At 48.1% G+C, this 26,275-nt stretch overlaps 1 protein-coding gene across 1 annotated transcript; it reads left to right on the forward strand.

Annotated features, from left to right (window-relative positions):
* The first annotated feature begins 227 nt into the window (after positions 1–227).
* On the forward strand, positions 228–25,778 carry MYOM3 (myomesin 3). Its single transcript, XM_064731469.1, has 36 exons — positions 228–343; positions 483–557; positions 1,151–1,316; positions 1,865–2,022; positions 4,580–4,675; positions 5,272–5,360; positions 6,759–6,803; positions 6,992–7,132; positions 7,608–7,769; positions 8,016–8,157; positions 8,238–8,437; positions 8,682–8,735; positions 8,876–9,003; positions 9,563–9,746; positions 11,771–11,945; positions 13,172–13,293; positions 14,243–14,430; positions 14,539–14,665; positions 15,066–15,244; positions 15,319–15,433; positions 15,690–15,846; positions 16,163–16,272; positions 16,709–16,753; positions 16,879–17,015; positions 17,905–18,049; positions 18,532–18,591; positions 19,250–19,317; positions 19,543–19,653; positions 20,404–20,491; positions 21,065–21,103; positions 21,235–21,340; positions 22,061–22,224; positions 23,914–23,950; positions 24,059–24,081; positions 24,169–24,224; positions 25,201–25,778. The coding sequence occupies exons 1-36, from the start codon at positions 237–239 to the stop codon at positions 25,495–25,497; spliced, it is 4,296 nt and encodes a 1,431-aa protein (XP_064587539.1). The 5' UTR covers positions 228–236; the 3' UTR covers positions 25,498–25,778.
* Positions 25,779–26,275: the final 497 nt, after the last annotated feature.

A 26,275-nucleotide genomic window follows, 5' to 3' on the forward strand; every position in this document is an offset into this window, starting at 1 on the left:
CAGGAACAAAAGCTGCCTTGAGTGACTCCATTCCTGCCCCTGATCCCACTTTCCACAGAAGCATCATGAAGCAAATCCCTCTCATAGCATGGATGTCAGAAAATATTTTTATATCAACCTTCACTCACAGCCCTGAACCCCAAAGCAGAGCAAGGACTTGAAAAGATTCTGTTAAAGTGTCTGATTTGAAAGTTTTAATCTATTCCAGCAAGAAAGTTTGGCTTTGACATCCCACCATGGGAACCAGAGCCTTCTTCCACCACAGAGAGGAGGAGCAGAAGGAGGAGAGGAAACAGAGCTTGGAAATGAGCTCCACAACCAGGAAAAAAAGGTTCAAAACCAGGTAAGCCCAGAGTCAGGGACAGGCTGAGTCCATCAGGTGCACACAGCCCTTTCTACACATTCATGCATTTGTAGAATGCTGAGTTTGTGAAATGATGGAACATTATCTGGGTTCTTTTCCATGAACCTGCCCCTGGAAGTGAGGAAGAGGAGACCTTCAGCCTTTCAGACCTGTCGATAGCAGCTGCCCTTGCCTTGACCTCTGAGACAGCCAAGTAAGTGAGGAATTATTGTAACTCCAATATAACATTGTGGGCAACACCACAGCTCTGCAGCAGGGTCACAGCTCCCAACTTAATTCTGCTGCAAGGAGAAAGAGCAGGTTCAACCCAGAGGTTCTTCCTTTAAAAACACCAGGACTCAACTGAAATGCAGGAAATTAAATGATGCTGCCATGTGATGACGAGGAACATTGCCCTGCTTACATGTAGGGGTGTGAGAGAAACCAGATTTTAAAGGAATAAATGGAAAATACGGACAGATTAATAAATGAATAGTAACAGATGACACTCTCCCTCTTTCCCAGAAAACCTCAGCCACATCTCTCCTCCCTTTGATCCTTTTCCCAGCTTCCTCCCCAGGACCAGAAGTGGCCAAACAGTCCCCATGGCAGTCTGATCTCTTCTGGGAGTGCTGGTTCCTGTGGGGAATAAATCCCTGACATTCCTCCCCACACTCCATCAGCTGGTGTTCCTGTCCTTACCACTCCTGATCTAACCAAAAAGTGTGCTATCAACAACAAAAAACACCCCTAAAAAAGAGAGAAAAAGTTTTATCTTGACTTTTGCTGGCTTTTATCATCATGCAGTTCCAGGGAGTACAATCTGAGAAGGGAAGCTGAGCTCCTGGAGCTGGAACAGAGGGGGCAGAAGAGGACTCGCTTTGGGAATGACACGGAGAAGATGGAAGAGGAGCTCATCAGGATCTGCAGGCAGCTCCGAGTGAGGGCTGACAGGAAGGGCCTGCGCAGGAAGGTCAGAGCAGCCCCCTCTGCTGGCACCAGGGGCAGCAGGGTTAAAACTGATCCTGCACCAAAGCAGGTGTTAGGAGAACCCCAAAATCTGGCACCAGATGCCAACAGGGCTAAAGCTGTGATCCTACACCAAAGCAGGTGATAGGACAACCCCAAAATCTGGCACCAGAGGCCAGCAGGGTTAAAACTGATCCTACACCAAAGCAGGTGTTAGGAGAACCCCAAAATCTGGCACCAGATGTCAACAGGGTTAAAACTGATCCTACACCAAAGCAGGTATTAGGACAACCCCAAAATATGCTGGTACCAGATACCAACAGGGCTAAAGCTGTGATCCTGCACCAAAGCAGGTGACAGGACAACCCCAAAATGTGGCACCAGATGCCAACAGGGCTAAAGCTGTGATCCTGCACCAAAGCAGGTGACAGGACAACCCCAAAACCCCTCCAACCAAAGGCCCTGAAACGTTACCAGAGGTCCCTGGTGTCAGAGGGTTGGTGTGAGAGCTGCCCCTGGCCTGGCCTGCCCTGAGCAGTGTCTCCTGGCCAGGCCCTGCACAAGGCCTCCCTGCAGAAGGAGCTGCTGGAGCTGCGCGCGGCGCGGGCGCCCCTGCTCTGGATCCCGCTGCGGGCACACGGCGTCTGGGAGAACATGGATGTCACCCTGGCATGCACCGTCCTGGGCAGCCCCGTGCCACAGGCCACCTGGTATGGCACTGCCAGCACCGCCCTGCCCTGGCCAGGAGGGAGGGACAGCTGCAGGGGGCACAGGAAACTCCTCAGGGGACAGAGGTGTGGGACCAGCAGGGACAGGGGGGCCTGGAGCAGTGACAGCGCCGTGGGATCCTTCTGGGACAGGGCTGGTGCTCATGGAGGATTCCCTGGACATTCCTGAGGGATCCTTCTGATGTTCATGGAGGTTTCCCTGGACATTCCTGAGGGATCCTTCTGATGTTCATGGAGGATTCCCTGGACATTCCTGAGGGATCCTTCTGGGACAGGGTTGGTGCTCATGGAGGATTCCCTGGACATTCCTGAGAGATCCTTCTGATGTTCATGGATGTTTCCCTGGACATTCCTGAGGGATCCTTCTGGGACAGGGTTGGTGCTCATGGAGGATTCCCTGGACATTCCTGAGGGATCCTTCTGGGACAGGGGTGGTGCTCATGGAGGTTTCCTTGTTTCCTGAACACTCCTAAAGGCTCATTCTGGGACGGGGCAGATGCTCATGGAGGTTTCCCTGGACATTCCTGAGGGATCCTTCTGATGTTCATGGACGTTTCCCTGGACATTCCTGAGGGATCCTTCTGGGACAGGGGTGGTGCTCATGGAGGATTCCCTGGACATCTCTGTAGGATCCTTCTGGGATAGCATTGATGCTCATGGAGGTTTCCCTGGACATTCCTGAGGGATCCTTCTGATGTTCATGGAGGTTTCCCTGGACATTCCTGAGGGATCCTTCTGATGTTCATGGAGGATTCCCTGCACATTCCTGAAGGATCCTTCTGATGTTCATGGACGTTTCCCTGGACATTCCTGAGGGATCCTTCTGGGACAGGGTTGGTGCTCATGGACGTTTACCTGGACATTCCTGAGGGATCCTTCTGATGTTCATGGATGTTTCCCTGGACATTCCTGAGGGATCCTTCTGATGTTCATGGAGGATTCCATGGAGATTCCTGAGGGATCCTTCTGATGTTCATGGAGGTTTCCCTGGACATTCCTGAAGGATCCTTCTGATGTTCATGGAGGTTTCCCTGGACATTCCTGTAGGATCCTTCTGATGTTCATGGACGTTTCCCTGGACATTCCTGAAGGATCCTTCTGATGTTCATGGAGGATTCCATGGAGATTCCTGAAGGATCTTTCTGATGTTCATGGAGAATTCCCTGGACATTCCTGAGGGATCCTTCTGATGTTCATGGAGGTTTCCCTGGACATTCCTGAAGGATCCTTCTGATGTTCATGGAGGATTCCCTGGACATTCCTGTAGGATCCTTCTGATGTTCATGGAGGATTCCCTGGACATTCCTGAGGGATCCTTCTGATGTTCATGGAGGTTTCCCTGGACATTCCTGAAGGATCCTTCTGATGTTCATGGAGGATTCCCTGGACATTCCTGTAGGATCCTTCTGATGTTCACGGACGTTTCCCTGGACATTCCTGAAGGATCCTTCTGGGACAGGGCAGATGCTCATGGAGGATTCCCTGGACATCTCTGTAGGATCCTTCTGGGATAGCATTGATGCTCATGGAGGTTTCCCTGGACATTCCTGAGGGATCCTTCTGATGTTCATGGAGGTTTCCCTGGACATTCCTGAAGGATCCTTCTGATGTTCATGGAGGTTTCCCTGGACATTCCTGAGGGATCCTTCTGATGCTCATGGAGGTTTCCCTGGACATTCCTGAGGGATCCTTCTGATGTTCATGGAGGTTTCCCTGGACATTCCTGAGGGATCCTTCTGGAACAGAGCTGATGCTCATGGAGGTTTCCTTGTTTCCTGAACACTCCTACAAGGCTCATTCTGGGACAGGGCTGGTGTTCATGGAGGTCTCCCTGTTTGCTTTTCCCACAGGTAGACTTGGATTTAAGTCTCAAAAAGCAGAATCTCTTTCAGCACTAAATCACCACAAACATGTCCCAACAAGGCCTGGCTGCCTTGGACATCATGAGAGTTTCAGCATCAAACTGCTGCTGCTTCTGCAGTTTGGAAAATACAACACAACCATCACTTACTCCCTTAGTATATTAACCATCCTCAGGACTGGACCTGAGTGCAGCACACTCCATAAATACCAGAAATAAATGAGAGATCACCTCAAAAGCCCAATTTGCACCGTGTATTTTGATCAGTTTGAGGTGATTGGCCATTCCTCCTCTGGAAGGTTTAAGTGTGCAAACATTTGCATTACTAATGACTCGTGGGCAGCAGCTCTGCCACTGTGGGAGCTCTGCATGTCCTGTGTCCTTCCAGAACGACCTCTCTGAATTATTCAGAGAGCAAAGAGAGTCTGAACCTCCCACACATCCCTGGGAGCACAAGGAAGAGACATCTGTGAACTCACTCACAGGAGCTGCAGGGCAGGGGATGCAAAGCCAGGGCTGAGCAGCCACACAGGACCATGGAGGGCTCTGGGTTTCACTGCCAGACTGGTTTGGATTGAAGAGGGAGATCTGTAAAAGAGGGAATTGTGTCTGCTCCTCTTTCCTGTGGTGTTTGATGTGGGTCCTTCCCTAACAGCACATTTCCTTCTTTTCCACCAGGTATAAGAATGGAATCCCCATCGATCCCCGCCGAGCCCCAGCAGGAAAATACAAGATCAAAAATCAATTTGGGATGCTGACCCTGCACATCAGCAGGTAAGGGCTGTGCCCTTGGCTGAGCTGCTCCTTCAGCTGAGTGAGAGCTGCTTGCCCTAAATTCCCAGTCTGTGGATGATAAACAAACCCAGTAATTCTTCTGGAATCTGACCTTGCCTGCCTTTAAGGCTGTTGTGTTTGAGCTAAACCTTTGCCAATCTCCACAGCAGTTCACAAGGTTTAAAAACTCTACACAAAACCAAACAAAATTAAATTGCTTAATTTATTCTGCTCCTCTTTTCATGTATCACCAACATTTTTTCCTTCAGGGTAAGGAATGCACATTAAGCACTTCATGAACAGACAAAATTGTGATTTGGGATGGATCAGTGTAATCAGAACAACATTAGTTCTGATCTATGAATTATCAGCGATAGACAAATGCAAATCTTCAGTGCAATCAAGTGTTCCACAGGCCTTTTGCTTCTTCAGTACTTAAAATGTTTTCCTTCTTGGTCTCAAGAGAAAAAATTGATGACAAAGTACCAGAAATCCTTGTAATTGAAAGGAAAAGCAAACACCCCTGGGATTAAAGGTGAACCCCTTTGAATTTATCCTGTGAAATATGAAGGAGGGGAAATTTAATGTTTTTTCAGATGCTCCATGGAAGATTCTGCTGAGTACAGCGTGGAGGTGAAGAATCCGTATGGTGAAGCTTATTCCTTTGCTACAGTGCTTGTCAGGAGTAAGTACAAATATTCCTTTGGGTTTCAACTTCCCAGTACTGCAGGGTCTTCCAAACATTTCCATTATTGGATAGGCACACACAGGCACTCTGCAAAGGACAGAACAGCTTCTCTTCCTTGGTCACCTCTGGGCCCAGCCAAAGGTTTTCCTTTCAGATTCCATGTGGACACAGCTGTCCTTTCACTGGGATAAAATTGTACTAAATTTAGGAGCTTATTTCTTCTATGAAACAGCCCCACAGTGGAACTCAACAGGCTCACAGAGAGTGTGCTAAAGATAAGCAAGGAATGGCTCCCCAAGAGCTGTGGCTCTCAGTGGGACCTCTCAGGGCATTATTGCAGAGAATGCCACATTCTTCCCTGAAATCAGTACCTACCAAGGGCAAATGCAAGATTTTCCTCTTGGATTTGTGCTGTTCTTAAAATAACTGGCACAGACTCCACAGATACAAAGTGTGCACAGCCAAAGCCAGACGTGGGGAAGGAAGCAAATAAACCACCAGCACTTAAAAAGGGAAATAATCTCCAGCTTTAGGAAATATGCAGAGCAGTCTCACAGGATCACAGTTTAGCTGTTCATATTTCACCTATTTCTATCTAAATTACAATTTTGTAATAAAAAGCATGGACAGAACAGACTTACAGGGCTGTAGACAATTCCACCCTTTAGTGGGACTGACAGAGCCCTCTGCCATGGCTTGTGTTGTTATCTTATTTTGACATGCCATAATTTGACCTGAATCCTGTCTGGGATGCAGATGTCACAAGGAGACTGTGACTCCAGGACTGTAAAAGCAGTGTATTATCTCACCTTTCAGGGCTTTTAATTCATTAAACAGTGCCAAAATTCAGCATAGCTGGGAACATGCAGCAGGCATTTACCAGTTCTAAAGGGACACCAGCCCAGAAAACCTTCATTGCATCTTTCCCAGACCCCTAAAGTGCCCCTGCCCTAATGCAGGACAGGTTACCAGGAGGTTCTCACAGTGTGGCCACAACAGGAGCTGCCTTGGCCACCAAGCAGCAGCCTGAGGAAAAACCCCATGCCAGTAATAACCTGCTGCTCTCATTCCCTGTGGGACCTTTAGGATCAGAGCAGGTGGGGATGAACAGGGGCTGTGGCTGGCACAGAAAGGCCTGGTGGGACTGCTCCCCTCCCCTCTGAGGATTGCTTCTCCTGGAACATTCATGGAACAATTTCTCTGCAGACACATCCCCAGAGGCTTGTGAAGGGCATCAGGGTCAAATGAATTGAACTTTTAGCCCATGGTGACACTTTAAAGGTTCAAATCAAGGGCTGGCTTGAGGAAAAACAGTTTGCTGAGCATCACTGGGTGTTATTAAGAAGATAAACACTCCATGAGATTTGCTAAATGCGTTTTCCTCTTCTCTTATAGAGTATTATGGAAAGGAGTCAGGATTTGATTCAGAAATATACAAAAGTGAGTAAATAATGAATGTTATTATTAATTATTTTTATAGCCTGATGCACTTGGATTATTTTTTCCCTGAGAGCTTTTCCTGTCAGCCTGACTGCACAAGTGCAAGGCTCACTCTAAATATATGACAATAAAAATACTCCAGGAGGAAGGCTCTGAAGTCTCTTATCATGCTGACTTTCATTCCACAGGGTCCCTTCTGGCCAGAGAGGCAGATTTTGCTTTTCCACTGAAACCCTTATTTGCAAGAGAAAAGGAGCCTTTCACCCTCTCCTGTCACTTCTCCTCTGATTTACTGGAGCACCAAGGAGGCATCACCTGGTTCAGAGATGGTTTGTAGGCAACAGCTGAGTTTGTGTGCATTTACCTCTGGGAATGTCCTGCTGGAATTCACAGCTGGGATTGAATGGTCACAGAAAGAAAAAGAAAATCATTCAAATCCAGGATTCCTGAGCTGTTCTCAGCTCTGCTCAAGCTACAGATGTTACTATTTAATGTTTGTGTGTAAAGGATGATACCATTGAAATGTTTTGGGGGTAATGACATTCCTGTTCATAAGAATATTTGAAGAGCCTTAGTTTGAAAATCCTCCAGTGAGAAAAACTTCTGGATCCTCTGTGCTGTTCTGCTTGGGTCTTTCTGTGGATCAGAGCCCACAGCTGCAATCTGGAGGCACAAAAATAACACCAGGAATGTCTTAGAGATCCCTCATCCCATTCTGTGCTTTTTGAGGCATTTGGGAATAAATTTTGCCACTCCTACCCAGGCACATGCAGGTGAATTTCCTTCCCCTTCTCTGGTGCCCAGGGGAGCTGCTGCAGGACTCCGAGGGCCGGGAGCTGAGGCGCCAGGGCTGTGAGGCCTCTCTGACAGTGCAGTGTGCTCACAAGGAGGACGAGGGCTTCTACACCATCCGTGTCCCCTCGCTGCACGGATACAAGGAGCAGACCACCTATGTGTTTGTCAGAGGTACCTGCAGATCTCCTTTCCTGGGGCCTTGGCATGAAGAACTCTCCCCCTCACACACAAGGACACAGCTCCTAATTTTGTGTGTGGGTACAATTATCATAATGACCAACTTTTATTTTTGCTGATGATTTCAGTGTTAGAAAATTGTGTTTTCTAGGGGTAGGCCCTTAAACACTTAAAATTAATCTCCTCAATGAAAATTCTGGAAAAGAACAGAAGCTCCCTCCCTCACGTGGTGTTTTGCAGATGCTGAGGCACTGACAGCTGGAGCCCCAGGATCCCCCCTCAGCGTGAGGTGCCACGATGTGAACAGAGACTGCCTGCTCCTGTCCTGGGTAGCCCCCAGTGACGATGGAGGAAGCCCCATCCTGGGCTACCTCATTGAAAGGTCTGTAAGGCACCACCTCAGAGCTAGGAACCCCCATTTGTGGTGGAAAGGGAACAAAGGAGGGCTGTGTGTCCCTGCAGGTGCGAGGCTGGCTCGGAGCAGTGGGTGCAGTGCAGTGCCCAGCCTGTCAAGGGCTGCAGGTGCCCAGTGCTGGGCCTGGCAGAGGGACAGACGTACCAGTTCCGGGTCAGGGCTGTCAACAAGGCTGGCACCAGCCACCCCTCAAGGGCCAGTGACCCTGTCACCACCCAGGACGCCAGCAGGGACAAGAGAGTGACAGGTTGGTACCAAACCCTCAGAACCACCGGAGGCTGCAGGAGTAACTGAGTGCAGCTTGTCCAGATCCTCCCCATTCCCACAAATGTCTCTGCTGAGCCCATCTTGGGAGCATTCTGAACAGAAACAGCTCAAAGTGCCATTGTTTGTGACATAAAATGTCTGTAATTGTGCCCAGAACCAATGAGCCAGCCCTGGGTTCTGGCACCTCCTGTGGGTGGGTAACTCTGCCCTGTTTGTCATTGCAGTGATCCCATATGACCAGGGCAGGACCATAGAAATATCCAAGGATGACCTGGAGGGTGAGTTCAAATTTCCCCAGTGTTTGTCTCCTTCTTTATATTGAAGAATCTTAATTTATACTGGGAGAACAGAATCCACTGTAAAAGAACTTTAACTTTCCTGCCACATTATCACTAAAACCTTTTCTGCCTTCCCATAGGACACATTAAAATTCCCTTGCCACCCACCAATGTTCATGCAAGTGAGGTCAGAGAGGATTATGTGGCTTTGGCCTGGGATGAACCAGATCCAAGAGGCAGAGAGCCACTGAATTACTATGTGGAAAAGGTAAGAAAATAACAATATCACACAGAAGGGGAGCTGCAGAGCAGAACCATTTCTTTCTCAGCTGGGACCTGATACAGGTGAGGCCATTCCCAGTTAGGAACTGGGGAGATCCAGCCTCAAACCCAGCTGGTTCAGCCTCCTCCAGCCCCACATGTGCCCTGAGCCATGGCCCTGACTCTGACACAGCTCAAGGACTAATGACTGACAAGCCATGGATGAGGAATTTTAACAGCACAGAACAGTGGCAGAATTGTAACAGGAAGAACTGAGAATACCTCACTGTCCTGTTCCCCACTAATCGCTCTGTTGGTTAATTAGCATCTTCTGCCCATCTCCTTTCATGCATCCTTACTTCTAACCTCCTGTAGCAAAGGCGCCCTCCGCTGCCAAGGGTGAAAAGTGTGGGTACATCCACAAGAAATACATAATTTATGGCTTTGGTTTGTGTTTTGTTTGGAGCTTTTTAAAATTCCTTTCCTCCAAAGCGCAGCTTTGTCATAGGTCAGGAGGGGTTTGTGCTCACTTCAGGAGCTGTAAATCATCTCCTTTCCCCGTACAGTGTCTCGTGGGCAGCAGCTCCTGGCAGATGGTGAACCTGGAGACGCCAGCGAATTCCCCAAGATTTGCACTCTTCGGGCTGGAGAAGGGAAAATCCTTCCGGTTCCGTGTGCGCTCCGTCAACAAGTTCGGCATCAGCGAGCCCTCGGTGCCCAGCGCGCCCGTGCTGGCCGGGACACAGCCCGGTAACGGGAACGCGGCTGTGCCGTGCCCGCTGCAGCCCTGCAGGGGGGTGGGCTGCCGGGAATGGGGGATTCTCTCTAAACCTCATGGTTTGAACACCTGTATTAACCCTGCAGAGGGATGGGCTGACAGGAATAGGGGAATCTCCTCTAAACTTCATGGCTTGAACACCTGTATTAACCCAGCAGAGGGATGGGCTGCAGGAATGGGGGGGATTCTCTCTGAACTTCATGGTTTGAACACCTGTATTAACCCTGCAGGGGAATGGACTGCCGGGAATAGGGGAATCTCCTCTAAACTTCATGGTTTAACTCCTGCACCGGCCCTGCAGAGGGATGGGCTGACAGGAATAGGGGAATCTCCTCTAAACTTCAGGAATAGGGGAATCTCCTCTAAACTTCATGGCTTTAACTCCTGCACCAACCCTGCAGGGGAATGGGCTGACAGGAATGCGGGGGATTCTCTCTAAACCTCATGGTTTGAACACCTGTATTAACCCTGCAGAGGGATGGGCTGACAGGAATGGGGGAATCTCCTCTAAACTTCATGGTTTGAACACTTGTATTAACCCTGCAGAGGGATGGGCTGACAGGAATGGGGATTCTCTCTGAACTTCATGGTTTGAACACCTGTATTAACCCTGCAGGGGAATGGGCTGACAGGAATGCGGGGGATTCTCTCTAAACCTCATGGCTTTAACTCCTGCACCGGCCCTGCAGAGGGATGGGCTGCCAGGAATGAGGGCATCCCCTCTAAACCTCATCATTTTAACTCCTGCACCAACCCTGCCAGCAATGAGGGCAACCCCTCTAAACTTCATGGTTTTAACTCTGCTCTGCTGTGTCCTGCACTAACCCTGTGCAGAGGGGATGGGCTGCAATGAGGGCAGCCCCTCTAAACCTCATGGTTTTAACTCCTGCACCAACCCTGCAGAGGGCATGGGGTGCCAGCAATGAGGGCAGCCCCTCTAAACCTCATGGTTTTAACTCCTGCACCAACCCTGCACAGGGCATGGGCTGCCAGCAATGAGGGGGATCCCCTGCCCTGCCCACACTCCCCTCTAAACTTCGTGGTCTATGGTTACACAGCAGCACTTTGATATAAGGAAATCTCTTGAAGCCCTAAATCCTCCTTTAATTGGTTTGCAGTTGGTCAGGGCAGTGTTAATCTGAGCAAGCAGCGAGCGGGGAATTACATTTAATGAAACAGGAACAGTTGAAGGCTGTGTTGAATCCAAGGATGCTTGCAGCGTGGTGTGAGGGAGGTGACAGTGTGCAAGGAATGACAGGAGGCTGCAGCAGCCTGGGCTGGGGGCTCAGCCAGGACAGAGCCTCTGCACGGCTGCTTTGGCTTTGGGGTGTTCTCTCCCTGGAGCTTTGGGGTGTTCTCTCCCTGGAGCTTTGGGGTGTTCTCTCCCTGGAGCTTTGGGGTGTTTTCTCCCCAGACTGAGCTGACACAAAGAGGGCCACAGGCCCATGTTGGTGTTTCTCTTCTGCAGAGGGATGAGCACTGACTCTTTATTTGTGTATTGTCCCACACTGAAGCTGCTCCAGGGTTCAGAGATGGAAATGCAGAGGGGAGCAGGTCCCAGTTCAGGGTGGAGCCAAGGACAACCAGCAGATGAGATTTGTTTTTCCTCTGCTTCAGAGGAGGTTGTGTGGGGCAGCTGCAGAAATCAGTGGGAGAGGAAGAAGTCTGGCAAACCCAAGCACAGATCCTGTAGAGTAGACCCCTGTCCATGGCATTTTGCTCTAATTCCACTGAACCCAGAATGGTTTGGGTCGGAAGGGACCCCAAAGCTCATCCATAGGCAGGGACCTTCCTCCATCCCCACCCAACCTGGCCTTGGGCACTTCCAGGGATGGGGCAGCCACAGCTTCCCTGGGCAACAATTTGAAAATGGTACTGTGGAAAAGGTGATTAAATCAAACAGGTTAACTTATTTATAATAGTTTGGGCTTTTTTAAATTACAGATTTTAACCCTGACTACTTTTGTCTGTGTTTTTTGTTTCTTTCCTTTTTTAGCTCCTCCATCTCCACCGTCTCAGGTTCTGGCCTTCAGAGACACCAGGACATCTGTTGTTGTGCAGTGGGACAAGCCCAAGGATGGCCCAGAGCCCCTTGGGTATTACATCTACTGCCGGGAGACGGGCACGGAGCAGTGGCAAACAGTCAACAACAAACCAGTGACAGGGAGCGAGTGAGTGCAGCTCTGCTCTGCCGAGGGAGGCCAGGGGCCCGGCCTGGATTCCTCTGCTTCTGCCTGGAGTCGTGTTTCAGATAAAAAAAGACCTTCCTTCAGTCCCCACGCACAGGCTGGCAGGCACAGCAACAGCAGGGCCTCGGGGGGGATTCAGGATTGCTGCAGGCCTGAGCCAAGGCTGTGTGCTCTCTGTGATGGTCCACAGCCACTGAGCCTGGGGTCTCTGGTCCACAGCCCCACTGAGCCTGGGGCTCCCATGGTCCAACCCACTGAGCCTGGGGCTCTCCATGGGCTGTGCAGCCCCACTGAGCCTGGGGCTCTCCATGGGTTCCACAGCCCCACTGAGCCTGGGGCTCTCCATGGGTTCCACAGCCCCACTGAGCCTGGGGCTCTCCATGGGCTGTGCAGCCCCACTGAGCCTGGGGCTCTCCATGGGTTCCACAGCCCCACTGAGCCTTGGCCCATGGGTTCACAGCCTAGCTGGGACTCCATGGGTTCTACACCCACTGAGCCTGGGGCTCTCCATGGTCTACCCACGACTTGGGCCCTCCAGGTCCACAGCCCCACTGAGCCTGGGGCTCTCCATGGGTTCCACAGCCCCACTGAGCCTGGGGCTCTCCATGGGCTGGGTTCCACAGCCCCACTGAGCCTGGGGCTCTCCATGGCTGTCCATCCACTGAGCTGAGCTCTCATGGTTCCAAGCCAGCCGGCTCATGGTTCCACACCCCACTGAGCCTGGGGCCCTCCATGGGCTGGGCTGTCCAGCCCCACTGAGCCTGGGGCTCTCCATGGGCTGGGTTCTACAGCCCCACTGAGCCTGGGGCTCTCCATGGGTTCCACAGCCCCACTGAGCCTGGGGCTCTCCATGGGTTCCACAGCCCCACTGAGCCTGGGCCACCAGCAGAACCACATTCCATGGGTTTGCCTGTTTTCTACTGTTTTCAATCACACACAATTTACAGTCACTCTCCAGCTATGGGGGTCACATGTCAAGCAGAAAAAGTCCATTAAAAAGTCCTGTTTATCTCCCTGCCCATGGTGATTCATCTCCATCTGATCCATACCCACTGTGAGTTATCTGCAGCCATTTCATGTGACACATTAATTTGTAATGACAAATAATGATTTTGCAAGAACTAAACCTTATTAAAGTGTGTTGATGTCTGCTCCAGCACTGTTTACCTGTGCACAGGCAAACACAAACATTTCATTTGCTCTCCCAGGTTTACTGTTCCTGGGCTGCAGCCTGGAAAGGAATATGTGTTCTGTGTGAAATCTGTCAGTGATGCAGGACTGAGTGAGAGCTCACCAGAGACAGATCCCATCGTTGTCAGGCCAGCAATTGGTGAGTAGTGACCAAATGAAACCCCTCCAAGCCCATCTGTCAGGCACAGCCACCACTGCCTGCTATGGTGACAGTGGCCGAGAAACAAAACAAAAGGGAACTCATTTTCCTGTACCCTGCAGCTTCTGCCATCAATTACACTTGCCAAGCGTGGACAGAGTTAATTAATTAGCATTTTGGCCTAGCAGTGTGTTACATTTGTGGTGTTAATTTGGCTCTGGGTACAAGTGACCATTTAAAGTGCTCAGTTTTGCGATATTTCTCAGGGAAATTACAAAATCCTACAATCACACCATCCAGGACCTAACCCTCCATGTTCCCATTTTATCATCCCACTGCTGCCACCTTTTCTGCCACACAAACCCTAAAGCACCAGGCAAGGGACCCCCATAGGCACATGCAAGGCTTTTGCTGTGACTCCAGAAGAGAATGTGGACGTTGTGCTGACACTGCTGTTCTGTCTGTCCCTGCTGTTCTGTCTGTCCCTGCCGTTCTGTCTGTCCCTGCTGTTCTGTCTGTCCCTGCTGTTCTGTCTGTCCCTGCCGTTCTGTCTGTCCCTGCTGTTCTGTCTGTCCCTGCCGTTCTGTCTGTCCCTGCTGTTCTGTCTGTCCCCTGCTGTTCTGTCTGTCCCTGCTGTTCCGTCTGTCCCTGCCGTTCTGTCTGTCCCTGCCGTTCTGTCTGTCCCTGCCGTTCTGTCTGTCCCTGCCGTTCTGTCTGTCCCTGCTGTTCTGTCTGTCCCTGCTGTTCCGTCTGTCCCTGCTGTTCTGTCTGTCCCTGCTGTTCTGTCTGTCCCCTGCTGTTCTGTCTGTCCCTGCCGTTCTGTCTGTCCCTGCTGTTCCGTCTGTCCCTGCCGTTCTGTCTGTCCCTGCCATTCTGTCTGTCCCTGCTGTTCCGTCTGTCCCTGCTGTTCTGTCTGTCCCTGCCGTTCTGTCTGTCCCTCCGTGCCCAGCCTGTCCCTCGGCCCCTCGTGACTTTGTGCTGCTGCACTGTGGCAAGGCTGAGATGACCATTGGCTGGAAAGCCCCGAAGCACAAGGGAGGAACAAAGATCCTGGGATATTTCCTGGACCAGCACGAGCCCTGTGAGCCCGACTGGCACCAAGTCAACGCTCGGCCGATTCCTCGGCGCGTTTGCACGGTATCCATCGGGGCACAGCTGGGAACAGCTGCACCAGGGCTGAGCTGGGCTTTGGCTGCTCTGCAGTGCCCTGCTGACCTGACCATGTCTGTCCTTCTGCACCCCCAGGTCGGCAGCCTGCAGGAGGGGCACCTGTACCAGTTCCGTGCCCGTGCCATGAACAGGGCTGGAGTTGGGGCAGTGTCTGAGCCCAGTGACCTGTTCAGATGTGAGGAATGGACAATGCCAGAGCCAGGTATCCCTCATGGAAAACCATCCAGGAAAGTGGCACCAGCTGAGTTCGTTTGTTATCTCCTCACTCTTCCAAGGGGTTTCTGCCATACAAATGGTTGCTCCCAGGACAGAAAAGCACAAAACACTCCCAGGGGTGTTCTGATGCAGGGTGTTATTCCTACATTACACAGATAGAGCACCCAGGTATTTTTAATAACATTGTTTCCAGAGAATGAAGAATCAGGATCTAAACTCTAAATCCTTTTCTTTACACCACAGCAAATAGCATTAAAGCAGCTGGTGATGCTATTTCATAAACCTACCCCTAACTGCCATAGAAACCATCCCCTACAGACCCACTACCCCAAAGTGTGCTCTGTGACCCCAGCCCAACTGCAGCTGCCCTGTTCCCTCTGTGCCAGGCCCTCCTCACGATGTCAGGTGCACTGAGGTGAGGGACTGCTCCCTGCAGCTGCACTGGGAAGCTCCTCTGTACCTGGGGGCAGGGCCGCTCACAGGGTACCTCATAGAGCTGTGTGAAGAAGGCTCAGAAGAGTGGAAGCAGATAAACAAGCAGCCCACAGGCACCACCCACATGAAGGTGTGTACCTGCCCTGAGTGTCCAGGTGCTGCCTGTCCTGCTCTGACATTAATTCCTGCCTGTGTTCCCTGCAGGTGTCAGACCTGGAAACGGGCAAGTGCTACATTTTCCGAGTACGAGCGCTGAACAAGGCTGGAGTTGGACCCCCCTCACTCCCCTCAGACCCTGTGGTGGCTAAAACCAAACCTGGTATGAAGCTAAAAGCCATGAGACTGGGCCAGTCTGTAAATAAATGCATGGTCTGGGTGAAAATGTGCTTTGTGATGCATCAGCTACTTGTTTCTCAGCAAGAAACACTCTCAGTAAAACAAAGATGAACAAATGAAGCTGCCCAAATGAATTAGCTCTAACTGTGCTCTGTGGTTGTTTTTTGAGTTAGATGTGCAGAAGCTCAGCCCTGGTCTGCTTTGGTAAGGAATGTTTGGTGGGTTTTTCACACATCCAGGCACAAATGAAATTGAAGTCAGGGTGGATGAAGAGGGTTTCATTTACATGGCCTTTGAAGCTCCTGAAAAGAATGACTCCTCTGAATTTATCTGGTCAAAGGACTATGAGGGACCTCCAGATCCTGACCGAGTCCAGATTGAAGAGGAAGGCAATAGGTGAGTATCGAATGCACACTGAGAAAATGAACTGGTGAGTAAAGAACACATTAAACACCAAGGAAAACCTGCAGCCAAATGTTTCCCTGTCCTTTCCCTGACTGCCAGCCCTGGAGTCCATGCAATGGGCTGGGCAGTGCAATCTGGGAGCAGCTGCCATCCTGTTCCCAGTATCTTTATACATTGGCTACTCAGAGTCATTTATAAATTCCAATGAGTTCTACATTTCCTGTTCTGGGTGCATCAAGTTCTGTCCCAGGAGACATCATTTCTGAGGAAAATATGTAATTTTTGCTATTATTCTTTTTACTTCTAGATCAAAGCTGATACTGAAAGAGCCCTCAGAGAAGGACCTGGGTGTGTATTCAGTGGAGGTCACAGATGTAGATGATGATATCTCTGCCAGCTGCACGTTAACAAAAGAAGGTAAAAACTGATCATTGCCAAAAAAAACCTAATGTGCCCTCATTTTCTAATCTTAGATGTTGAGAGGAAATTTTCCTGCAGAAGAATAGCGAGTGACTGATGTCACTTCATGGTATCACTAAAAAGATGTTTCCCATTCCTTGAAGGCTCAAGGGCAGTTTCTTTTACAATCCCCTAAGGAAAGATTCCTGCAAAGTCATTTTTCCACTGCAGTTCAGATTTCACATTTGGCTACACTGTGACAATGATTTATAGCTCCCTGAATTGATCCAACCGATGTTTTATTCAGATATAACCAACAATTCCCTTCACCACCTTTTCTAGTCCTCCCCATTACTGAATGTTTTACCTTCTCTTTGATGTAATGTTCATCAACAAATTAAATTAACTTGATACAATTTGGCTGAGTGTTGACTTTTAACTCTCTGCATTGCAGATCTGGACAAGTTACTGAAACGCAGCCACGAAATCAGGAACCCACGTAAGTTGAAGCAGCAAAAAGCCACGAGCAGGGGCCAGCCTGGGAAAAGGGAAGGCAGCAGAGGCCTGGCTGGGCCAGAGCCTGTGCTGTGCCTGGCATTGCCCTGGGCTTCTCTCTGCCGCCAGTGATCAAGCTGATATCTGGCTGGAACGTCGACGTGCTGGAGAAAGGGGAAGTGAGGCTGTGGCTGCAGGTGGAGACGCTGTCCCCGAACGCGGAGCTGCACCTGATCTTCAATGACAAGGAGCTCACCAGCACCCCAGTAGGTTTTGTTCTGCATTTCATCTTCCCCACTCTGAACATGGCACATTCCCAGTTTTCTGAATTTCTGATGGGGATTTGGAGCTGAATACAGGCAAATCTCATGAATTCTAAGAGCAGATGGAAGAGATTTATTTCTCAGTCCAAAGCACTGGAAATAGCCCTGTGTGTTACAGCACCCTCCAACCTCCTCAAACATCCACAAAAATGTTCAGGCCTCCTCCTTGTCCTCCCATATCAAATTAATATTAGAACATGTAAAAAATACTTGGAATGAGAGGACCAGAGGGGAGAACAGTTGAGAATGAAGCACAAATATAAATCATGGGCTGTCAGCTCAGCGCAGAGCAGCAATGCCCAGATAACAACCAGGACCCCCAGAACAAAGGACAGGGCCAGGCCAGAGCAGTTCAGAGCTGTCAGTGCCCTGTTGGGGAGTTAAATCAACATGTAACAAGTTTATCCAAGGCTTTATCTCTTCTAAAATCTGTCTCCTCTCCACTGGAGAGCTGACAGGGATCTGCACATTTACCAGGCTCGTTGCAAGGACAATATTTGCTCAGAGCAAACAGGCAGTGAGGCAGAGATGATGTTTGTGTTCAGGAGCTCAGTGGTACCTGCACCTCAGCTAGAGGGGGAAATATTCCCCACCCTGGCCAAGGATGGAACTACACATCCCAGATTATAACAAGTGCAGCACCTCCATGCCACTGGAAATCACAGCCACTCTGGTTGCAGCTCTGTAATACCCATGAGGGAAGGATGTCTTCCTCATCCTGTAAAATGAGGGGAGTTTATAAGGACACAGGTACAAAATAACTGCAATATCTGCTGTGCCAGGAGCAGCTCTACTGTGGAAACCTCTTCAGTTTCTCCTCTGTTTGACACAGACACACAAAATCAACTTTGTCAAAGAGAAAGGCCTCGTGGAACTGATAATCCAGGATTTCTGTGCTGATGACAAAGGGATGTACACGGCCCAGCTCAAAGATGGGAAAGCCAAAAATCAATTCACCCTTGCTCTCATAGATGAAAGTAAGTGAAATTCAGGATCAAATACAGACTGCCATGCTCAGTGGAAACTTTGTGAGGCACTTAAGGCCCCAAAGCATTTCCAACAGCTCTAATGGCACACTGGGAATGGGGAGAGCAAATTTATCCCAGATTTAAAGTCCAGGAATCATTTAAAAAATGATCTGAATCTCTCTTTACCATAAATTAAAGCTTTTAGTCTTATAAATAGGTGCTTGATGATAAAAGCAGTCTGCTGAAGTGGAATGCTTAGTTCTTGCTTCCAAATGTTTTACATATTAGCTTGCAGTGGTGAACTGTGCCTTGGCAGCAGGGTGGGGAGTGTGCAGTCATTTAGCTCAGGGCAGGATCAGGCTGGAAATTCAGTGTATTCAGCAGCAGGTCCACTGCACTAAAGGTAATAAAGACAAGGAGGAAATATCTCTATTGAAGAGGAAATATCCAATAATGGGGGGTTGTTAACTTTGTCCTTTGCTGTTCCATAGCTTTTGCTAAAGTGGCAGAAGAAGCTGAAGCAAAACGGCGACAATGGAAGAAAAAGCAGGGTAAGGTCAGCCAAAGGCCAAGGACTTGTCAGAATGAGGCCAGGATGGCAAAAGCCAAATGGATTTATTTCACTCCATCATCTTTTCAAACACAGTATTCGAGCTGAGGTGACACTAGGATAAGACTCCTTGTTTTCAGATACTTTGCCCTGCCCTTAAAAATCAAATAATGAACTAGTTTTAGCCAGGCTAGGCAGATTTATCAGTGGAGATCTTCTGCATCAGTGCTGTGGCACTGAACACTTTCAAACCCTGAAAATTGTCCAACCTGAATATACATTCTGTAATTAAGATCCACTTGTAAAAACCAGGATTTTTAGCTAAGTTTGTAAAGATCCATTCATTCCACTTTCACCTCCCACCTTATGTTGGTGAATAAAGAAGTTTATAAAACAAGTTCATTGCAAAAATACTACAATTGGAAAGGTGATACCCTGCTAGTGAGGATAAAAATATTCACTTGTTAGTGACTGTGACAGCACGTTATAAATCCAGTCTCCTTCTCGGCTGCCCAGTATGGGATGAAAGGATCTCAAGTAATTTATTTCAGTTCCCCTCCCTGTTCCCTGTTCCCTCGGGAATTCCAGGTGCACTGCGGGAATCCAGCACTAGATGGAAGCATTCCCGCAGGAAACTCGAGGTTTCATTTCTTTTCCAGGTCCACATTTCATAGAGAACCTGACATGGAAAGTTTTGGAGAGCTGTGAAGTGCTCCTCACCTGCAAGGTAACAGAATTCCTTCAGCATCAATTTTAGGTGCAATTTTCAGAGGATATGAGCAGTGCAAATGCTTTGCTGCATTTTTAAGGAAATGGTTTCTTTTGGGCAGAAATTTTAACAAAGAAGGGAAATTCTCAGATTCTGGAGTAATGTAAGTGATGATTCATATTGGGACATCCAAGAATTAAGGAATCAAACGGATTTTGACTTCTAAATGTTGACTTCAAACAGGCAACAAACCTGAGGAAGGACACCAGCTTCCAGTGGTTCTTCAATCACAAGGCACGAGCTGGTGGAGTGTTTGATCCACAGACTGGGATGGGAACTCTGCAGATCCCAAAGGTGAAACATCAAACAGCTCAGAGGTCCACAGGAAAATGGCAAAAAAACAAAAAAAAAAGGGCTGATCTTATTCATATTCCATGTGGGTTCTGGGTAGTGCCCACTGAGTGACAGAAACACTGAGAAAAGCAAAAGAGGAGAAACTTTTAATGTTGCAGTCAGGTTCTGAATCTGAGTTCTAGTGGAGTTCATGGCAGGGGGTTGGAACTAAACAATCTTTAAGGTCCCTTCCAGCCCAACCAGGCTGTGATTGAAGATCCTAATAAGAAATAAGATGTTTTTAACAGTGGGTGGCTGTGCAAAGTTTAACACATCCTGAGAGGCTGAAAAGAGCTGGTTTCACACAGAGACTGAGGCACAAGCTGAGCTACTGAACCCCAAACCCAACAGCTTCTGAACCAGACCCCCCTATCCTTTCACAGGAGCTTTGGAACAAATTTATCATTTTTCCCCCTCATTTCTGCTCAGTCCAACCAAACTCATTGGGAAGGAATGAATCTCAGCTTTTCCCCTTTTCCAAATCCTGCTCCTATCCTTTCACAGGAGGTTTTGAGGCAAATTTCCCCCTTTTCCCCCTCATTTCTGCTCAGTTCTACCAAACTCATTGGGAAGGAATGAACCTCAGCTTTTCCCCTTTCCCAAATCCTGTTTCAGTGATAGGGGAGATTTCTCTGGGAGGAGTGTTGTTTGTTTTGGGGCTTGTTTGGGTTATTTTAATCAACATTACACATGCACACACGTATTTGGTAGGTAACCAAAGCAGATGAGGGCCTGTACAAAGCAGTGGTTTCAGATAACCGAGGAGAGGACTCCACCCAGCTGGACCTCACAAAAGGAGGTGAGAGAACTTTGGATCACATTCACACCCCTTTTGGGATTTAAACCCAAATATCCTCACTTCCTACAAAACCTACATGTCCTAAGTGCTTTTATAGGAGTTCAAACCCACACTAAAATATTACTGGTTGAATTTAAAGAGTTTCCTGCTCCACCTGCAGTCATTTCTCCAGCCAGGGCTGCTTTATAAATTCTGCCAAGCCCCACAGATAAAAGCTCAGGGATGTTTCAGTCACTCCAACCCAGAATCCATCAGGAGGTTCTGCTGCCCCAGATTAAATGCTGCCCCGACATCTGGAATCCATCATGTGAACCTGGGACATAAATCTCCTGTCTGGGAGGCACATGCTGAGTGGGAAGGAAGATAGGAGCATCTAAATTTAGTAAGAAATGCCCAGCATCTGGAAACAAATGAATCAGAGGCAAAAACTCCATTCCCAGTGAGCTGTGCCACAGAAAAAGACAGCAAATAACCCATGGCTATAAACCATCCTAGCACAGTGAAATTCAGGGGCAGATTGGAGGTGGTTTGCTGTGATTTGTATTTATAGACACTTCAATCTTTGTCTTTCAGCCTTTGAGGAGCTTCTGAAGGAGCTGTGCAGGATCAGTGGTATGTGAGGGGAGAGGTGGGAGGGCACAGCACCAGCACCACCCTCCCTGCTCCTCTGGCTGGGATTTTGTCCTGGAACAGGGAAATCTGGGAATTCCTCCTCCATTCCGGTCTTTATTTTACACCACCAGCTCTTTCTGCCACACCTCTGAAAATCCAGCCCACTGAGGAGGGCATCAAAATCTACACTGAAGTCAAGTACTACACAGACTACATGAAAACCACCTGGTACCACAAGTAAGTCCCCAAAAATATTTGCAAAGTTCCTGGAGCACTGTTCCTTCTAACTGTTTATCCAAATTTAAACATTTGGGCCTGAGCCCATACATTTTTCTGGATTTGTCTGAGTAAGGGCTGAAATCCACAATTCACTCCCATCCTGGAACAAGTCTGGGAATTCCAGAGTGGAAAGTCATGTTATTTTTATGGTAGCACTGCAGAAATATTTATAAGTGATCATCTTTCCTAGAATAATAATGATGCTGCACTTATGGTACTGCTCAGTTACAGCCTCCTTGGTTACAGACAGAACTTTTTCAAACACTTTATTTTTACTACTTCATGTTTTCCTAAACCACTCTCTTCCCCCACTCTGAATAAAAAATATTCCCAAAATTACAAAATTCTTCCCAAACACTGAATAATTTAGCCTTATAATGTCCTCCTAAATAGAGAGCTGGTGTTTTATTAGATACCACCTACACATGTAGATAAGGAGGTGAACTTTTAATAACATTCAAGGGCTAAATACTTACAAATATTCAACATCTCAATGGGATTCAATCCCTTAAATAACAACCAGGAGGTCTTTTGTAGAGTTTATGAAGCTCTGGCAAACTGCCTCCAAGGGCAGCCCCATGGATTTCCTCTCTCCACGAAATGAATCCTGACTCCCACTAGAAAATGTGATTTCCCAGCTCTGCTGAAATGACAGAAGTGCCATCACTGCTCCCTCAGGGAGAAGCAGCTGGAGAGCCGGGACAGGACGAGAGCTGGGAGCACCATGGACCAGCTCTGGCTGCACATCCTGGAGCCCGGCGAGGCCGACAAGGGCAAATACACCCTGGAGATCTTCGATGGCAGCAGCTCCCACAGGCTGACTGCAGACCTGGCAGGGCAAGGTGAGCTGGGGTAAATGAGCCTTGCTTGGTCTTATCCTATGCAAGCTGTTCCAGCTCCAGAGCTCAGCCCCAAGGGGACTGGGTGCCAGAAGCCAGCTCGCTCTCAGACCAAGGCCGCGGGTCAGCCCCTAGCAAGCAGGGAATATTCAGCTCTTAGTGATCAGGCAGCTCTTGTGATTTCAGCTTTGCTTGCTAGGTAGCTTTTCCCTTGGCCTAAGGCTCCAGCAGACGGTAGAGAGAGGAGAAGCAGAAGACGCTGGCTGTTCCACGAGTATGGCTTTATTGGAGGGTCCCTGAAGGGTCTCAGCTCTTCTTCTTCCCAGTTAGTAGGGGTACAGTGTGCTACTTTATACCCTTGGCCTGGATCCAATCCTGACCAATGGCAAAGGTGTTAGAGTGACCATAAGTGACCAATGGTAGGGTTTAACACAATATTGCCTTACATGGCTATATGTCGCAGACATTTTTTCATAGAAATCCTTTCTTTCACATTTGTCCATCTTCTGGGAAGCAGAGCCCCAGAAGAAGAATGTAAACAATTGTTATCAATTGTTGTGTAGCAGGTTCTCCTGTGATTGGCTCATCTTCCATGTGTACCATTAAACCCTAACCCTAACCCATTAAAGGTCAATCACAGGAGCAGCTCAGGGACAGATTCCCTGCACACAGAACTTTGTTATTCATTCCTTCTATTCTATTCTTAGCATAGCTGCTCTCTGCAACTCTCTCTTTATTCTTTCAGTTAGTTATAATGATGATATATTATCATAAATCAAGCCTTGATCAAGGAACAATTCTGTCCTTCTCTCACCCATGACTGTTAAGCTCTGTATAGCTATAGGATAAGTACAAGGAGATCCCTATAATGTATGATATATATCAATAAATCAAGCCTTCTGATGAAGGAACAAGATTCTTGTCCTTCTCTCACCCCAGTGACCATCTAAGGCTCCTGTGATAGCTATAGGGAAAGGTACAAGGCGGATGTCCCTGGAGACAGGAAACTTCTTTGCCGCTGTGTCAGCATTCTATTCTCCAAGGGGCCCTGGCTAAACCTGAGGGGTTTACTACACTGGGGCACCCCTGAGCTGCTTTCCAGGAGAGGGATTGCTCTCTCCCTCCTGGAGCTGGGGCTGATCTCCATCTGCAATCCCTGAATTGGGCTGAGGGGGACAGGGAAAAACCCACAGAAACTCGAGGAGAGGGGAAAGGAGCGAAGCCTTTCGGGAGCCTTGGCACTGCTGGGGAAAGGATGTGTCCAATTCCTTCCCTGGACAACAAATCTCACAGGAGGCATCTTGGAAAGGAGAACTTCCAGGTTTACAGAAGCTTTTCCAAACTGTTGGAGGTTTTTATCCTCCTCTAAATTTCTCTTTGGGAAGAGAGAACTCAGCCCCATTTATTTCAGTACACAAACAGAGCTGTGATTGCTCAAGGCAGGGGTATATACCATCTATGGGATAATTAAATTATCCATGTAATCTCAGCACTGTAACAATAACATAATGCTAAATCTAATGAATCAAACAAAACTAAAGGCAACTTCCCCAAAACCTTTCATTCAGATACCATCTATGGGATAATTAAATTATCCATGTAATCTCAGCACTGTAACAATAGCATAATGCTAAATCTAATAAATCAAACAAAACTAACGGCAACTTTCCCTAAAACCTTTCATTCTTGCAGCTTTTGAAGATGCCCTGGCTGAGCACAAGAGGCTGAAGTAAGTTCCTGCCTAAATATTTTCACAGCTAAATCTATTTTGAGTCTCACACTGTAAATGGTTCATATAATGGCTAATAAATAAAACCACATTTTCTCTCCCTTTCAGGGAAGCAGCAATAGCAGAGAAGCGTAAGTAAACCAATCTCTTCCCTTCGGTGAAACACAGCCAGGTTTGCTGATTAGAAAAACTAAAATGTTCTATTTGTTCATTCCCAGGTCGTGCCAGAGTCGTTCAAGGTCTGCCAGATGTTGCCACCATCATGGAGGACAAGGTGATATTGAGTAACTCCATGAATTCCTTGCACAGGCACAGAGGGATCACTGAGGGGGAGGAAAGATCCTTTTTTACCCTCCTGGGCATTGCCAGCAGCTTTTCTGAGAGATGCTGCCCTCCTGGGTCACCCTCACTGCCAGACCCTTCTGTTGTGCCCCCATCTCACAGGATTGGACTCTGAAGGCCTTGAGGTGCAGGGCCTGATTCTCCCACCAGCCCAACTCCCTTCTTCCATTCCTGAGTCACATTTCCCTTTGCTCAGGCAGCACAAACCCCCTGCAAATAACTGCAAACTCCCCCTGTGCCTGTCTCAGTGCCACCTGACAGCACAGGCAGCTATAAAACACCAGTGAGACAAATCTGAGTCAGGCCCAGTGAATTCAGGTTAATCCTGATTGCACTGCAGGAAATCAGGAAAAGGAATATCAGATATCAGTGTTGGAATGTCACCAATGAAAATGTGAGAACTGATTTTTATTGCTCTCAATTTAAATGATGTGTGGATGTGGCACTTGGGGATGAGGTTCAGTGGTGGCCTTGGCAGGGCTGGGTTAAGAGCTGGCCTCAATTTTAAAGGTTTTTTCCAACCTAAATGATGCTGATTCTATGAACTGAATTTCCCTGCACATTCACAGCTCCACAATCCATTTCTGTTCTATGAACTGAATTCCCTGCACATTCACAGCTCCACAATCCATTTCTGTTCTATGAACTGAATTCCCTGCACATTCACAGCTCCACAATCCATTTCTGTTCTATGAACTGAATTCCCTGCACATTTACAGCTCCACAATCCATTTCTGTTCTATGAACTGAATTTCCCTGCACATTTACAGCTCCACAATCCATTTCTGTTCTATGAACTGAATTTCCCTGCACATTCACAGCTCCATAATCCATTTCTGTTCTATGCACTGAATTTCCTTGCACATTTACAGCTCCACAATCCATTTTTGTTCTCTGTTTCACCACAGACCCTGTGCTTAACTTGTTGTGTGTCTGGAGACCCCTACCCAGAGATCACCTGGTTCAAAAACGAGAAGGTCATCGAGTTTAAGGACAGATACAAGATGGATGTGAAGGGCTCAATGGTCACAATCACCATAGAGAGGGTCTGCAATGAAGACACAGGAAAATACAGCATCTATGTCAAGAATAAATATGGCTCTGAAACAGGGCAGGTCACCATCAGTGTCTACAAACACGGGGAGATCCCAATAGGAACAGAGCAGGAAATCCCAGCTGGGATTGCCACAAAAAAGCGTAAATGAATGAATTGTCTCCTTGAATCTGAAAGGAATTTAACTCCTTCAGATGCCTTTTGGTGTCTCTGTGTTTATTTTAGCAGTATTTCAGTGGTTTGGCAGTTATAGAACAATTCTGGTGTGTGTGTGTGTGTGTGTGTGTGCTCACACGTGTGTGCACTGCATGTTCACCCTCCAGAGAGACTCTGCCCTGGTAAATCTGTGTGGGCTTTCAGTGCAGGGGTTTTGTATTAAATCTCTACATGTAACAGATTTTCTTGTAGCCTCTGTGCGTGTGTCATTAAACTCAACCCCTTGGTGCCATCTCAGCACTGCTTTGAGTACATCCATGATGAAATCACTACACCTGAGAAGTCAGGACATGCTCCACACATTAAAATGACCCTGCAAATCAGGAATTCTCACAGGCAAATGTAGTCACAAATCTGGCTCTTTCTGTGTGAACCTTCTTTAAAATTACCTACTAAAAAAGGGTGGTGAGTTGGTAAGAAGAAGCTGAGCACTGGGTCTCTATTTAAATAGAATGAAAAGTTAACTCAGAGAGGTCACCCACCACTGGGATAAGGCTCTGTTTGAATTAAGCAATCTAATTGCAAGGCACATCTAATGAAAGTCTTCCAAAATCAACAGTCAGGCCTGCACAGACAGCAAGGAACATCACAAGGGCTGGAGTGAGGGAAGAAACCCTTGTGTAGTTGGTGAGAAGAAAAAACAACACATCCTATTTGCTTCCTGCATTCACTCTCCCAGCAATGTTCCCTGTTTCATCTTTTATCTTCTATTA

This window comes from Zonotrichia leucophrys, chromosome 23 (genome assembly GCF_028769735.1).
Source record: "Zonotrichia leucophrys gambelii isolate GWCS_2022_RI chromosome 23, RI_Zleu_2.0, whole genome shotgun sequence".
Classification (NCBI taxonomy): Eukaryota; Metazoa; Chordata; class Aves; order Passeriformes; family Passerellidae; genus Zonotrichia; species Zonotrichia leucophrys.